Source organism: Pelobates fuscus, chromosome 1 (genome assembly GCF_036172605.1).
Source record: "Pelobates fuscus isolate aPelFus1 chromosome 1, aPelFus1.pri, whole genome shotgun sequence".
Lineage (NCBI taxonomy): Eukaryota > Metazoa > Chordata > Amphibia > Anura > Pelobatidae > Pelobates > Pelobates fuscus.
The window spans coordinates 197043407-197060453 of NC_086317.1; the positions used below are offsets into that span (position 1 = coordinate 197043407).

Here is a 17047-nt window from a genome sequence, read left to right on the forward strand (position 1 = left end):
AATGCAATCAAACAAAACATACAACATTACATAGACAATACTTTACATAATACAACGCTGGGGAATTGTTGGGAGGACCTACTTCCTTTCCTCTTACTACCCCTGATGTTCAGGTTTGGATTCCTTATCTCTCCATTGATTGATTTTAGCCAATACTCGCATATATCCTGTTTGTTTAATTTCGTACCCTGTGATCTACATATAAAAACTTCCATCCTTAATTGATATAGGACTTGTATCTTACAATGATCCAATATAAAATGTGCAGAACTCTTCCAATTTAGTGCTACAATTAGTTTTACTGCAGCCATATAGTGTAAATGGGAAAACAGAGCCTGGAGTTGTGTGAGGGGTTTGATCCGGGGGAAAATATAAGCCCAAACATACCTCCATACCGGGCTGACTTTGATTGGTCACTTGGACTTCTGGTTCCGGTGCTGCCAGAAGGTTCTCTAGTGGTTTTCCAGGTCCAGTTACAGCCAGTAAACTTCCCAGGCAATCCAACAGGCCCCATTCCGCAAAACACATACGCCAGCTTCGACCACATCCGGTCCCGGCATCGCCAGTGCAAATTCCCTTCCTCTGGCACTCCTAGGCCCACCTACAACCAGCATACTGTACAGGCTATCCAGCAGGCCCAAGCACCACAGATCAGAGACACCAGCCACAAACGTTCAAACACTGTAGTTCCGCAGCACACAAAGCCATTAAGCTTCCGGGGCACCTTCCTGAACTTCTGGGTCAATGTCCAAGCACCCGGTAACCGTGAGTACTTACGAATGCACCAAAACCACCGTTCAGGGTTTTATGCATATGCACGAATGCAAGTAGGCATAGCCATACTTAAATCACACTCTCATGAATTTACTCATGAATCGTAAAAGCTAGTGCACGGTCACACAAACCCAATCTGCACTACACATATATGCAGCAATTCACATAGAAAATACCTTGTACGGCTGCTCTCACATGGTTAAAAAAATCAGGTATTTTGTTTGGCTGATAACAACAATACAATCCCTTTACGCACAGGTGCACCAATACCGCCATCTACTGTCAAAAATACTAACTACATTAAAAGCCTAAAAACTGTTACACACTGCTGTGATGATTATAAACAGGCTGCACGGGTGGGGCAGGCAATGGATTTACCGTTGATTTGTTAATTACTTTAAATTAAATTGTGTAAAAGTCTTTAGCACAATAACTAACAAAAGTTAACTTTCCATTTGGATGTTTCAACGTTACAAAACTGTTACACTAATGCTGTCATAAATGTGTAGATGGTGTCACTGGGGCAAACAGGAATAAGTTGGAGACATGACATGTATTATTATCATTAAAATATCTATTTAATTGTACTTTAATCCAATGTTGTTGATTCAGTAAAAGGGTATACGTTAATAGTAATTACATTGGAAAACTTAAATATGGTCAATCAGTCGGAAATCATCTTGCGTGTACCACAAAATACGCTCGTATTGTTATTTATGTACATTCAGAATACAGGTCAGTAAATTTCCCGCTTACCAACCTGTCACATTGATTCTTTGTGTATAAGGTACGTCAAATCTTGTGCGGTTCTAGGCTTAGGGAAGGGAGAGGGAAATGTTACAGTCACAACTTGGCAACATAACTATAATATACACTAGGCATAATACATATACATATTTTTTACATATACACTAGCTCTTAAATATCTTTCATACTTTCGGCATAGTTCATGTCAGTATCAAGGGTTCTAGATAATCCCGTAAAAGTATTGATATATCATTCAATTCCAGTCAGAACTACTATCAGTCATCTGTACCTGTTCAAACGGGCACGCTAAACATCTACCCAAATACACGTTTCCGTATCACAATATACAAACCTGTAAGTTACTCTCTGTGTTACAACTGTTTCTGGCATATACATAACTTGGATCTAGAGTAAGAAATACACAAGTTAAACGTTACATACATTGTCTGTACTGAACCTGGAATACCGAAAATATAATTATTATTATTATCACCATTTATATAGCGCCAACAGATTACGTAGCGCTTTACAATATTATTAGAGGGGGGATTTAACTGTAAATAGGAAAATTACAAGAAAACTTACAGAAACGATAGGTTGAAGAGGGCCCTGCTCAAACGAGCTTACAGTCTATAGTACAGTATAATCAAATTAGGTGGGAGTGAAGCAGAGCTGGAGGAGAGAGTAGAGTGCTGCCTTTTAGGAGAGAGCAAGAGACAGGTATGTGAGGTAGAAGTTAGTCTGGGGGCCCATATGCTTTCCTAAAGAAATGGGTTTTAAGGCACGTCTTAAACGATTGAAGACTAGGGGAGAGTCTGATGGCGGTAGGCAGGCTATTTCATGGGAAGGGAACTGCCGGCGAGAAGTCCTGCAAGCGCGAGTTGGCCGTATGGGTGCGAGCAGCGGACAGAAGAATTCAATATTTTGTTTTTAAGATTAACTCATGGATGGCATTGTGTCTCAGGGCTCTTTTGATCACTGAAAACAATCTCGGACACCTGTGATAATTAGATTGCCAGGTGAGCCCAATTTAAGGAAAAACTACTAAAGGAGGGTGTTTCACATTATTAAGCAGAGCACCATTTTCATGCCATATGGTTAAGAAAAAGGATCCCTTTGCTGCCGAAAAGAGTGAAATAGTTCAATGCCTTGGACGAGATATGAAAAGATTAGATATTTCACTAAAATTTAAGAGCACGATTAAGAGATTTGTGGCTGATTCAGAGCACATATGGGTTTGTGCGGATAAAGGCACATTGAGGAAGATTTCTGCCAGATCCATGCATCGGATCAAGAGAGCAGCTGCTAAAATACCATTACATAGCAGCAAACAGATATTTGAAGCTGCTTGTGCCTCTGGAGTCCCACGGACATCAAGGTGTAGAGTCCTCCAGAGTCTTGCAACTGTGCATAAACCTTCTATTCGGCCACCACTAACCAATGCTCACAAGTAGATACGGCTGCATTGGGCAGAAAAATACATGAAGACTAATTTTCAAACAGTCCTGTTCACTGATGAGTGCCGTGCAACCATGGATGGTCCAGATGGATGGAGTAGTGGATGGCTGGTGGACGGCCACCCTGTTCCAACAAGGCTGCAACGTCAGCAAGGCAGTGGTGGAGTCATGTTTTGGTCCGGAATCATGGGAAGAGGGTCCCCGAAGGTGTAAAGATGACCTCTGCAAAGTATGTGGAGTTTCTGACTGACCACTTTCTTCCCTGTTACAGAAGGAAGAACTATGCTTTCCGTAATAAAATCATCTTCATGCATGACAATGCACCATCTCATGCTGCAAAGAATACCTCTGCATCAATGGCTGCTATGGGGATAAAAGGAGAGAAAGTCATGGTGTGGCCTCCATCCTCCCCTGACCTCAGTCCTATTGCTTGCATCCTCAAGCAAAAGATCTATGAAGGTGGGGGGCAGTTTACATCCAAACAGCAGCTCTGGGAGGCTATTCTGACATCTTGCAAACAAATTCAAGCAGAAACTGTCCAAAAACTAGGGATCGACAGATATTGATTTTTTAGAGCCGATACCGATACCGATAATCTGTGAACTTTCAGGCCGATAGCCGATAACTTGCCGATATTCTGTACATTTACCATTTTGAAAAAATAAACTATTTCTAACGGTAAATGCACAAAATATACATGCCACATGTAGTGGATAAATTGTATTTAGACAGGGGAGTTGTGTGTCTTTGTGTAGTGTGTATAGTGAATGCAGATTGTGTGTTTGTGTAGTGCGTATAGTGAATGCAGTGTGTGTAGTGTGGGTAAAATGAATGCAGTGTGTGTTTGTGTAGTGTGTGTATATAATGCAGTGTGTGTTTGTGTAGCGTGTGTGTATATAATGCAGTGTGTGTTTGTGTAGTGTGTGTATATAATGTAGTGTGTGTGTATATAATGTAGTGTGTGTATATAATGTAGTGTGTGTGTGTAATACAGTGTGTGCATATATGTAATGCAGTGTGTGTATGTATGTAATGCAGTGTGTGTGTATGTATGTAATGCAGTGTGTGTGTATGTATGTAATGCAGTGTGTGTGTGTGTATGTATGTAATGAGGTGTGTTTGTGTAGTGTGTGTATGTAATGCAGTGTGTGTGTATGTATGTAATGCAGTGTGTGTTTGTGTAGTGTGTGTGTATGTAATGCAGTGTGTGTGTAGTGTGTGTGTATGTAATGCAGTGTGTGTTTGTGTAGTGTGTGTGTGTGTGTATGTAATGCAGTGTGTGTGTTTGTGTAGTGTGCATGTATGTAATGCAGTGTGTGTAGTGTGTTTGTGTAGTGATGTAATTATTTTTTTTTATATTTAAATTGTTTTTTTTTTTTTCTTTTAGTCCCCCCTCCCTGCTTCTTACCAGGGAGGGGGGATATAGTATTCCCTGGTGGTCCAGTGGTTTGTTAAGTCCTGGGGGGGGGCGGCAGCAAGCGCTGACTTACCTCCCAGCAGCTCCTCCAGCTCCCCAGTGTAAATCTCGCTGCACTTAGTGCCGCACGGAGCGTTGCCATGGTAACATGTGGCAACGCTCTGCGGCCGCGGGTCTCGCGAGATTTAGACATGGAGTTGCTGGGAGGGCAAGTCAGTGCTTGCTGCCGGCCCCCCCAATACCGCCGGGCTTGTAATGAGCCCGGCGGTCCTAGGAGGTATTATCGGCAATATCGGTGTCTCTATTGGCCGATACCGATATTGCCGAAAATACCGAATATCGGCCGATTATATCGGTAAAACTGATAATCGGTCGATCCCTACCAAAAACTCACAAGTTCAATGGATGCAAGACTTGTGAAGCTGCTATCAAATAAGGGGTCCTATGTTACAATGTAACGTGACCTGTTAAAATGTTTAAAAAGTTAAAATGTTGTTATAAGTTTGATTGACATAGCTTTTGATTTCAGTAAATATGCTGCAAACATAACAAATGACAATTTTCAGTTCTTTACAACCTATAAAGTGTTTTAAAACTTACCGTGCGTAATAATTTGAAACAGTGCATTGTAAGTTTTTTATGTTTAAAAAAATACTGTTATCATTAGGAGGTTTGTTCAATAAAATTTAAATTGTACTCTTAATAGTTGATAACATGAGAATTATGCTGATTGTTATTTACATAAATTATTTAGGTAAATGAGAAAAATATAATTTGCATAATAATTTGAAACAGGGTGTAGATTACTAGAGCATGGACAAGCTCTTTAGTAGCATCTTGTGTAAGAAAGGGGCGGGTGCGGGTGATGTTTTTAAGGTGGAATTGGCATGATTTGACAACAGACCAGATGTGAGGCTCAAAGATGAGGCCAGAATCAAAAGTAACACCAAGACAACGTGCTTGAAAGGATGGGCTCATATGGGTACCACCAATCTGAAGGGAGAGCGAGAGAGGAGGATTAATATTAGGAGGAGGAAAGACAAGAAGTTTTTTTTTTGGTAAGATTCAGTTTCAGAAAGTAGGAGGACATCCAATCAGAGATAGAAGAAAGGCAAGAGTTAACACGTTGCAGGTCACCAGGGGAGAGTTCTGGAGAGGAGAGATATAGCTGGGTATCATCAGCGTATAGGTGGTATTGGAATCCAAATGAGGTAATAAGTTTGCCAAGATAGGCAATGTGAAGAGAAAATAGGGGACCAAGGACAGAGCCTTGGGGGACTCCAACTGAGACAGGACGAATGGTGGAGGTATCATTAGAAAAAAAGAGCCCTGACTGAGCGTTGGGTGAGATAGGAGGAAATCCATGAGAGGACAGAGTCACAGAGATTGAGTGATTGAAGAGTTTGGAGAAGGAGAACATGATTAATGGTGTCAAAGGCAGCAGAGAGGTCAATAAGAACTAGTATGGAGTAGTGACCTTTGGATTTAGCTGTGATAATATCGTTAGTGACTTTGATAAGGGTTGTCTCAGTAGAGTGGAGGGGGCGGAAGCCGGACTGAAGAGGGTCAAGGAGAGAGTTTGAGTTGAGGAAGCAGGCCAAACGGGTAAAGACTAGCCTTTCAAGAAGCTTTGAGGAAAAAGGGAGCAGGGATATAGGACGATAGTTAGAAGGGGAGGATGGGTCGAGACATGTTTTTTTTAAGATGGGTACTACAGTAGCATGTTTAAGGACAGCAGGGACAGTGCCAGAAGAAAGAGCAGTTGGAGATGTGTGTTAAGGAGGGCACAAAACAAGAGGAGAGAGATCTGATAAGGTGAGAGGGGACAGGATCAAGCAGGCAAGTTGTGGGGTGAGAGGAAAGGATTAGCGCAGCCACCTCTTGTTCAGTAGCCTGGGAGAAGGTTGGAAGGGTTGGGGAGGCATGATCCAGGTGTGGTTGAGTGAGGGGCAAGGTGGTGAGAATTCCTTCCTTAGCTGTTCAATCTTGTCAGTAAAGTAGAATTCAAAACTATCAGCTGTAAGGTTAGTTTGGAGGGTGGCTGCAGCAGGGCAAAGAAGAGAGTTAAAGGTATCAAGGAAACACCTGGGATTGTGAGACTCTATGACTGTTTGCAAGGGCAAGGGCTGTGCTGTATTAACGCAATATGAATTTGTAGTGTAGAAAGTCTGACTCGGTATGAAATTTACTCCTGCAGAGTTCAGCAGAACGGGAACATCTCTGCAGGTAGCGTGTTGATTTAGTGTGCCACGGTTGGGGATGAATTCTCCTTGAGGTGTGTATTTGGAGAGGGGCTGCAGTGTCCAGGGCTGAGGTGAGGGTAGAGTCATATGAGGAGATAGCCAGTGAGGGACATGAGTAAGCAGGAATGGATAATAGTTGGGAATCAATATCAGCTGACAGCTGCTGGAGGTTTATAGAACTCCAGAGTTGAAGGGGGTTAGGCTGAGGTTGTTGGCTTAGGGGGCTATTGAGAGCAAATTATAGGACATGATGATCTGAGAGAGGAAATGGAGTGTTGCAGATGTTAGATACTGTACATTCACGAGTGAAAATAAGGTCTAGAGTATTGCCTGCTACATGGGTGGGGGCATTAGCCCACTGTGATAGCCCAAGGGAGGAGGTAAAATAAAGTAGTTTTGAGGCTGCTGGGGTCAAGGGTTGGTTAATGGGAATGTTGAAGTCTACGAGAATTACAGATGGAATGTTAGAGGAGAGGAAGTAAGGAAGCTAGGCAGCAAAGTGGTCAAGGAAGAGAAGTGGGGAACCAGAGGGGCGATAGATAACAGCAATGTTAGCAGAGATAGGTTTCAAAAGGCGGATTGAATGAATCTCAAATGATGAGAAAGAGAGGGAAGGGGGTGTAGGTAGAGGTTTGAAGGAGCAGTAAGGTGAGAGCAGAAATCCTACACCACCACCTTTATTTTCAGAGTTTCTTGGGTTGTGGGAAAAGATCACCAAAGGATAAAGAGGAAGGGGTTACAGTGTCAGAGGGAGAGATCCATGTTTCAGTTAATGTTAGTAATTGTAGGGAACAAGAGATGAAAAGATCATGCACAGCTGTGGATTTAGTAACACTGCAAACAGAGCGTGCATTCCACAGGGCAGTGTGGAATGAGGATTTAAAGGAAGAGTAGCGTGAGATGGGTATTAGATTGGAGTGATTGTTGGAGTTAGCACATGATGGGTTTGCAAGTGTGGGACCGGGGTTTGGAGAGACATCACCAGCTGCTAGGAGTAGAAGGATAGAAAGGAAGAAAAGATGGGAGCAGGATTTAAAGGTTTTGTGAGAGTGTTTATATTTTGAGGATTTAGAAGGAGATGGTGGAGATAAGCTGGAAAGGTACAAGTACAGTTCATGGGATGAATAAAAATGGGAGAGAAGTAGGGTGGGAGCAATGAAAATTGTGTCAGCGTGAACAAGTAGGCAGAATTATAGTGATATTTTGCCAATGAGAGAAGTGAGGGTGAAATAAAGAATATGAGGGAGAACATTTTATAAGAAGATTTTATATTATATAGAAGGGGAGTAGGAGTTTCAGTTATGCCGAATTAGATAAGGTGGTATATTAGAGTTACAAGAGAGGGATGAGGGGTTAAAAGGCAAGGAGTGTGATAATTGAGCAGGTGATGAGTGTTTAAGGGACATAACTAGTGTGTTTGGGCTGTCAGGTAATTTATCCGATCTATAAATGTAATGAGATACTTGGAGTGGGGTGGGCGGGAAGCCATCCAAAAGAGCTACCTCTGCACAAGGATTGCAGCTGAGAGTCTTGGGAGCTAGATGTGTTTAGGACCCAGGCCATGCATAAGGCATATCTGCATAAGACAATATACATATTTCATAGGCACGTAAACCAAGGTAGTCCCACAGTCATAACATACTTAGCTCCATAAAGCAACTACACATTACGTATAATTAGGTTATACAAATAACTAGAGGCAACAATCACAATAAACACCAAACTTGTGTACACCCCTTAAAGAATTCATAAGTACAAACAACTGCTTAACAGGTACACATAGGTAATCCCTTTCTCCTCAAAGCTTTTGGAAAGACTTGTCTTTACCCGTCTGACTTACTTCCTCAATTCCAACTCTCTCCTGGACCCTCTTCAGTCTTGATTTTGCCCCCTCCACTCCACTGAGATTGCTCTGACTTGAGTTACAAATGATCTAATTGCAGCTAAGTCCAAAAGCCTCTACTCCATACTAATTCTTCCTGAACTCTCTGCTGCCTTTGACACTATTGATCATGGCCTCCTTCTCCTAACTCTTCAATCTTTTGGCCTCTGTAACACAGCCCTTTCATGGTTCTCCTCCTATCTCTCCCAATACTCCTTCAAACGTATTACCTCATTTGGATTCCAATACCACCTGTACGCCGATGACACCCAGTTATATATCTCCTTCCCTGACCTCTCCCTTGCTGTCCTACAATGTGTCACTAATTGCCTTTCTTCTATCTCAGATTGGATGTCCTCCTTCTATCTGAAACTCAATCTCTCTAAAACAGAGTTTCTTATTTTTCCTTCTCATAACACTGATCGTCCTCCTTCACTCTCCCTGCAGGTTGACGGTACCTGCCTCACCCCATTCTTTCAAGCTTGCTGTGTTGGTGTAATTTTTGATAGCTTTGCACCTCATATCAAGTCTGTTGCTAAAACCTGTCGATTCCAGCTTAAAAACATTGCCCGCATACGCCCATTTCTTACTCAAGATGCTGCCAAGGAGCTTGTTCATGCTCTAGTACTCTCTCGCATGGATTACTGTAATTCTCTCCTAATTGGTCTCTCCAGAAGCTGTACTGCCCCCTACAATCTGTGATGAATGCTGCTGCCAGGCTGATCTTTCTCTCCTGTCGTTCCTCTCACACCTCACCCCTCTGTTGATCTTTACACTGGCTTCCAGTACCCTACAGGTGTCAATTTAAAATATTAACACTTACCTATAATGCTCTAAACAACTCTAGCCCCTCTTACATTTCTTCACTGATTCATAGGGATGCCCCCTCTTGGTCTCTTCGCTCTACTGGTGACCTTCTCTTGTCTGCTGCTTGCACCCTTACTTCAAATTCACGCCTGCAAGACTTCTCACAGGTGGCTCCTTTCCTTTGGAACAGCCTGCATACACCGGTCAGTCTCCCCTAGTATTCAATACTTTAACAAGTTCCTCAAAACCCATCTTCAGGATTGCTTATGGCCTCCAAGAGTAACTTCTATCTCTCAAACCTTCCTCTTGTTTTCTCCTAAAGGACCACACTCCACTCTCCCCTCCAGTTCTGCAACTTTCCCACCATGTCTATTTGCTGTCTCCCTCAATACCCTTCCTATTGTGTTTTTATACCCCACCTCCTCTAGACTGTAAGCTCGTTTGAGCAGGGTCCTTAGCTACCTATTGTTCCTGTTACATTTTGTTATTGTCTCATTTGGTAAATTCCCTTCTTATTGTAGCGCTGCGGAATAAGCTGGTGCAATATAAATACCAATAATAATAATAATAATAATAATAATAATAAATACTAACACTAGCAGGTGTTGAATCGGTATGGGTGAGTGTAATTCCAGGGAGGTGTTGCCTATAAACACAACTTGTATCACTGACGCCTATAATGGACGGACGGAAAAGGCATGTTAACCTGACATCAAGCACATCAGCTCACATGCAGCCTCCCAGTAAGCCACCACTAGACAGGACCGCACAGAGGTGTTGCACTCTCTGTATGGTCCTAGTGCTTAATGATGCACTTAAGCTGTGCTACCCAAGGACAGTTTTCTGGTGTCTCCGAATGCGGGGCACCAGGGAAGCAAATTAGGATGGCGAGACAGGACCCTAAAATGAGGAATGTCCAACCGAAAGTTGGACAGTTGAAATGCCTCCCTTTTTCATTTTATCCATGAATGTGGTCTGTGGGTTGGAAATATTAACAAAAATCTATTCATATAAATGACATGTGACATCCCCAGAAACATTACTGAACCTGAATTTATTGCATATTACTAACAAAATAGCATGTTGAATGAAGGATGTGGTTGGAATGACTGTATGAGCACATGCAACAAGAAAAAAAAGTTAAAATAGTTCTTCTAACTAATTTAGTCCTTTTTGTTGTGCTCATTATATTGTATAGTGAATATAACTGTTCCAGAGCTGTACCATGGATAGCTCTTCCTTTTTTGTGGAATACAATTCTAATGAAGTTCAGTAAGGGGAAGTATTGACTTGACATTTAAAGGCTAGATTGACATAATGGGGTACAAATGCCCCTCCCCCTTATTTGCAATATTTTATATAAATTATGCTTTTGTAAGAAAAAGGCACTGCTATATTGTATATAACTTTATGTGTAATAAACATCAGTAACTGTTCTATAGCCATTGACACCTATTTGCATCAGTTGCCACTATCCCTTGATATTTCTACACTTCCGTAACTGCAACAGAACTACATCTGCAATTTTTGTTTTTATTAACCTTTTTTTAGTCTTAGATATTACTCCAAATCCAATTTTAAATGACATATTTTTTTTTTTACTCATTAACTTGGAGTATGTTGCATTCGTCTTCACATTCATTCCTTATGCTTTGTCTCTCTCAACAGCATTACGAACTGCACTCTGAAAACCTGCGTTCTTTGACTGATAAGCTGTGTCGTGTCTCCCAGTCACTATGTACACACATCCTCAGCCTCAGGAAAGCCTCCTTGCACTCCTCAACCAATGCAATCTCCCCCACACAAAAACAGCTGGTCTGTATCGTAGATATTGCGTCAGCCGCACGTGGATTATTCTCCTGGCTCAATAGGTGATTTGTTGTTTGGTTCCTCTTACGTTGTATTCACCATAAATTAAAAATTTATCATATAGTCTTCTCATTTTTATTCCAGATTTCCTGAATTCTGCTTTCTAAAGCAGGAGAGTAAAGTGGAGAGTAAAAATAATTTGTATTTTAAAGTAAACAAGCTGGAATTGTTTACCTTGTGTGGTGCTCGTGCATTGTAATTGTATTTAGCCTCTTTTCCCAGATAGACAGATTGTTGGGCACCAAAGACAGTAAATTCTTTTAACTATGAACCTTTAGCTTATTTACGCTACTTTTGGGGAGAAGCGGCCAGCCTGCAAGTAAGACCAGGAAAAATTGGTCCTGTCAAAGAGGCCAAAAAAGTGGCCAAAAAAGTGAGGAAACATGGATGCAGCACCAGATGAAACTATAGGTTATCTGAGATCGTGGTCAGAGAAGAAGGGAAAGTGGAGAGGGCAACATGCACGTGACTCGGTTCTGGTGCTGAAAGGATTAAACTTCACTATTTGTCTTTACTAGATTGGAGATAATACACAGCCCCCTGAATTCTACACACTCTTAATTACAGTAACATTAATTATCTCAAAACACTAACATCAAGACTATTTTTTATAAGGGGTTCCTTGGTTTCTCAAGCAAATTAGACTACAAACTCACAAAATACAATTTAGCACAATATCTATGTGATTTCAAATTACTAATAAATTGATCTAATCAGGTAACCTGAATCTTTACCAAACAATGGCAGAACTTAATAAAATAATATTTATTATTAACAAAACAATAGTCACAGTGCATATAAAACTAGATGACAAATAAATTATTTACCCCAACATCTATATAAAAAAAAAAAGAAATTAACAGAAAACATAACTACTCCGTTAGATGGTAAAGTAATAGTATTTTCTGCCCGGGTCACTCAAAAATTAGATCTTTGCTCCTAGTAAGTACATTAAACATTTCCCCATGGTTAGATTTCCAAGTCGGCCCAGAAGTGGTATAGATGGAGGAGAAGGCATACCTATAGGAACAATAAGTGTTTCAGACCAACATCAATCCAAACAGAAGCTTTTTATTTCATATCCTCTTTTGCGCTTGTTATTACATCTATGAATTGGTTGCAGTTTTTCAATCCCATACATATGTCACTCTTCCTAATTATGACCTAATACAGTGGACTTCACAATTCCTTCCAAAAGGCTTAATATGTGCTAACCACATACCCTTTGTGTAGATTGTGCTTTCCCCATTCTAAATAAGCACAAAAGGAGGCAGGGTTATTTATCTGTGAGTTATTAATAATGTTTCATTTGGATATGGCACTGGAAGACCATGGTCTTCTGACTGCTATCTATGAGGAGGTACATGCATATGGTAAATTAGCCAGTTAGTTTCCACTGCAGCTAGACTAAGAGGCAACTTGTGTATCATTTCAAAGCTTCGAAAGAGGAATTCATGTTGTAAACCTTTTAAAAGCTGTCACATTCGTATATAATTGCATTTACTTCTTCTGATATCTATTCTCCACAATCAAATTGGCCATACCACCTCTACTAAGCAGCCAATTCATATATGCAATACACAAATCACATTAAATAGCAATATTCTATAGTGTAACAATAAATTATGCACCCTTGGTGTGATAGTTTGGAGTATCCAAGAATGAATCACTCAAACAGCCAATGGATTGCTTTGTGTATCTCTTAACCTCCTTCTTTGAATACTTGTGCATCTATTAACCTCTGTGCATCTATTAAAGGACCACTCTAGTGCCAGGAAAGCATACTCGTTTTCCTGGCACTAGAGTACCCTGAGGGTGCCCCCACCCTCAGGGACCCCCTCCCGCCCGGCTCTGGAAAGGGGAAAGGGGTAAAAACTTACCTTTTTCCAGCGCTGGGCGGGGAGCTCTCCTCCTCCTCTCCGCCTCCGTTCCTCCCTGTCGGCTGAATGCGCACGCGCGGCAAGAGCTGCGCGCGCATTCAGCCGGTCACATAGGAAAGCATTCATAATGCTTTCCTATGGACGCTTGCGTGCTCTCACTGTGATTTTCACAGTGAGAATCACGCAAGCGCCTCTAGCGGCTGTCAGTGAGACAGCCACTAGAGAATTAGGGGGAAGGCTTAACTAATTGATAAACATAGCAGTTTCTCTGAAACTGCTATGTTTATAAAACAATTAGTTAACCCTAGCTGGACCTGGCACCCAGACCACTTCATTAAGCTGAAGTGGTCTGGGTGCCTAGAGTGGTCCTTTAACCATGTGTGCCTCTCAAGCACCTGCCCCTTTTACCACCTGTGTGTCCTTTCACACCTTTCTTTTACCCCGTTTGCGCTCTCCTCTTCTTGTGCTTTCCTACACGTTACTGTAGCATGGCCAATAATCTGATAATCAAATTAGAAACCCTGAGGTTAGGAAAGGTACACAATATAAAGTTGTATACAAAGGAAGATTAATTGTGGATATGTGTTTGAATATATTTTTTATTACCCACAGACATCTTTTCACACGGCTGAATGATTACTCTGCTAGTCGAGAAATCATTGCTTTGTGTATAGAGCTTTCAGAAAACTTGCAAGAGGTATGTATTTGCATGTATTATGTAATCTATGATATCTTGAATTGGTGATAGGCTGCCTCTATCTTTGATGAACCATTCCACTGTTACATTGATAACAAGTTTAAAAAGAGAGCTGGGGACACGTGGAGAGATACTGTCAATACATTTCTGCCCACATATCTCACAGAAACTGATCCAGAGAAAGTCAGAGCAACATCTCAAAATTCTTCCTTCATAAAAATATAGTTAATACAATGTTAAATTCAAATACACACACCAGTCTAGCCATACGACTTGATTTTCCCACAAAGATCTCAATTTAACAGTGCTCTCACTAGTCCAAGGGATTCTGGGTAGGTGTATGCAAATGAGCTAAAAAAAGTGGTTCTTTGTTGAGCTCATTTGCATACACCTACCCAGAACCCCTTGCATTAGTGAGAGCACTGTTAAAGTGAGATATCTGTGGGAAAAGTAAGTCTTATGGCTTGACTGGTGTGTGTATTTGTGTTTAGCAATGCACTAACTATCCAATTACTTCAGGTGAAAGGGGTTTTCATCCACAAGTTTTTCCCCACCACAACTTTGTTGGTATGTACTTCAAAAAAAATATAAATGTATAGAGAAATATAGAACAAAGTAGTCAATGTAAATAGATGTGACCATAACAAAATATATCATGGACTATGGGAAAAATATATAAACATGTGCATCGTATGTATAATCCTGTGTTTCTATAATCCTACGATTTTCCACATATTTTGTTTCATCTTATGTTCCAGAGTTTGTGAAGAGTATTCCATGACAGCATACTTTACATTTGGGGCCTGCTATTCCACCACAAATAAAACAATGGTCCAGCAATTCAGTCCATCACAATTAGGGGAATGCCTATAAAGTGACCATATGACTATACACAAAACATACCATAGTTACACAAGCTAAAAACTGACGTGTCCATCAAGTTCAGCCTCTCACGTCTGATCTAAAAGGAAAAAGAAAAAAAAAAAAGCAACTTAAAATGCATTTGATTGTTTTCAACAAACTAAAAAACCATTCCTTCTTCTAGTTACTGTATATAGGTACAGGGTATAGGAATAAAATTCCCTCTTGGCCCCAGAATGGTAGTCAGATTTATCCTTGGATCAATAAGCTATTACCTTACAGTTGAAAAATTATATAATTGAATATTATGTTTTTGCAAGTATGCATCTAGTTACTGTTTAAACGTTACTGTTTAAACGACTTATTCAGACAGAGAATTCCACATCCTTATTGTTCTTATTGGAAAAAAAAAAAAAAAAACACAAAAAAACACAAAACAAAACAAAAAACAAAACAAAACAAACTTTCCTTTGCCTTAGACTAAATCTTCTTTCTTCCAGCTAAACGCATGACCTCGTGTCCTATGTATAGTCCTGTGTGAATAGATTTTCACAATGGTTTGTATTGGCCCCTGATATTTTTGTATCATGTTATCATATCCCCTCTGAGTTTACCTTTTTCTAAACTAAAGAGGTTTACATTTGTTAACCTTTATTCATAGTTGAAATGTTCCATTCCTTTTTTTAACATTTTAAAGCCCACCTCTGCACTTTTTCTAGTGCCATAATATCTTTCTTCAGAACAGGTGGCCGAAATTGCACAGCATATTCAAGATGTGGTCCTACCAATTATTTATATAGAGACAAAATGATATTCTCATCGCAAGAATTACTGCCCTTTTTCATGCATGACAAAACCTTACTGGCCTTAGCCACTGCTTTGCACACTGTTCCATAGTTTGATGTCTATAACAATTCCCAAATCCTTCTTGTGTGTTGTTATCCCTAATTCACTTCCATTTAGAGCATAGGTTGCTTTTGCATTCTTTACACCAAAGTGAATAACTTTGCATTTTTCTATATTAAATTTAATCTGCCATTTGAGTGCCCCGTCCCCCAGTTTATCTAAACCTATCTGCAGCAAAGTAATATCTTGCTCAAATTGTATTACTTTACAGAGTTTTGTGTCATCTGCAAACACTGAAACATGATTTTCAATGTTTTTTTTCAAGATCATTTATAAAGATGTTAAATAGAAGGGGTCCCAGAACAGAACCCTGAGGGACACCACTTACCACATCTGTCCAGCTTGAAAACGTACCATTAAAGGAACACTATAGTCACCAAAATAACTTTAGCTAAATAAAGCAGTTTTAGTGTATAGATCATTCCCCTGCAATTTCACTGCTCAATTCACTGTCATTTAGGAGTTAAATAACTTTGTTTCTGTTTATGCAGCCCTAGCCACACCTCCACTGGCTATGATTGACAAAGCCTGCATGAAAAAAACAATTGGTTTAACTTTCAAACAGATGTAATTTACCTTAAATAATTATATCTCAATCTCTAAATTGAACTTTATTCACATACAGGAGGCTCTTGCAGGGTCTAGCAAGCTATTAACATAGCAGGGGATAAGAAAATCTTAATGAAACAGAACTTGAAATAAAGAAAGCCTAAATAGGGCTCTCTTTACAGGAAGTATTTATGGAAGGCTGTGCAAGTCACATGCAGGGAGGTGTGACTAGGGTTCATAAACAAAGGGATTTAACGCCTAAATGGCAGAGGATTGAGCAGTGAGGCTGCAGGGGCATGTTCTATACACCAAAACTGCTTCATTAAGCTAAAGTTGTTCAGGTGAATATAGTGTCCCTTTAATAACAACTCTCTGTACTCATTTTTTTATTTTTTTTTTTAAGCCAATGTTCTACCTAAGAACAAGAATTATCATCTAGACCAATTTCTTTGAGTTTGAACACTAATCTATTTTGTGGAACTGCATCAAACACCCTGGCAAAATTTAAATAGAGCACATCAGGCCCGGACTGCCATGGGCCGAGGCCGGCAGGGGAGGTCCCAGGATCTCCCCTGCTGGTCTATGCAGGGCCGGCACTATCCGAGCGCCGGCACTGCTGTATTCCAAGGAGGGCCGGTGGGGAGATCAAAGATCTCCCTCACCAGCCCACTTGAATAGACCTGTGGCTGGGGAGGGAGAGGACCCGGCGGAGCTCTATCTTGCAGCTCCGCCGGGTTCCTCTCGCGAGATCCGGAGCGTTGCCATGGCAAGGATCGGATCTTGCGAGAGTGAACTAGTTCACTCACCCACTGGACCACCAGGCATGGTGTCAGAGTGCCGGTCCCCCCCTCCCAGAAACCACCGTGCTGGAACCTCCCCCCCCCCCCACCTCCCAGGCTAAAGGTAAGAAGGGAGGGGGGGGGGATATAATGCCTGCTTATTAGTTTTTTTTTTTGTT

The 17047-nt window shown here is 40.9% G+C and overlaps 2 protein-coding genes across 2 annotated transcripts in view; one reads left to right on the forward strand and one right to left on the reverse strand.

The window, feature by feature from the left end:
* ZNF593OS (ZNF593 opposite strand) overlaps window positions 1–17047 on the reverse strand; it is a 343969-nt gene that overhangs the window by 212322 nt on the left and 114600 nt on the right. The gene's annotated exons all lie outside the window — the stretch shown is intronic.
* CNKSR1 (connector enhancer of kinase suppressor of Ras 1) overlaps window positions 1–17047 on the forward strand; it is a 128779-nt gene that overhangs the window by 24300 nt on the left and 87432 nt on the right. Inside the window, exons 3-4 of the mRNA XM_063453225.1 lie at window positions 10996–11198; window positions 13689–13773. Of these exons, the coding sequence (XP_063309295.1) occupies window positions 10996–11198; window positions 13689–13773 (288 nt within the window). The remainder of the gene's footprint in view (window positions 1–10995; window positions 11199–13688; window positions 13774–17047) is intronic.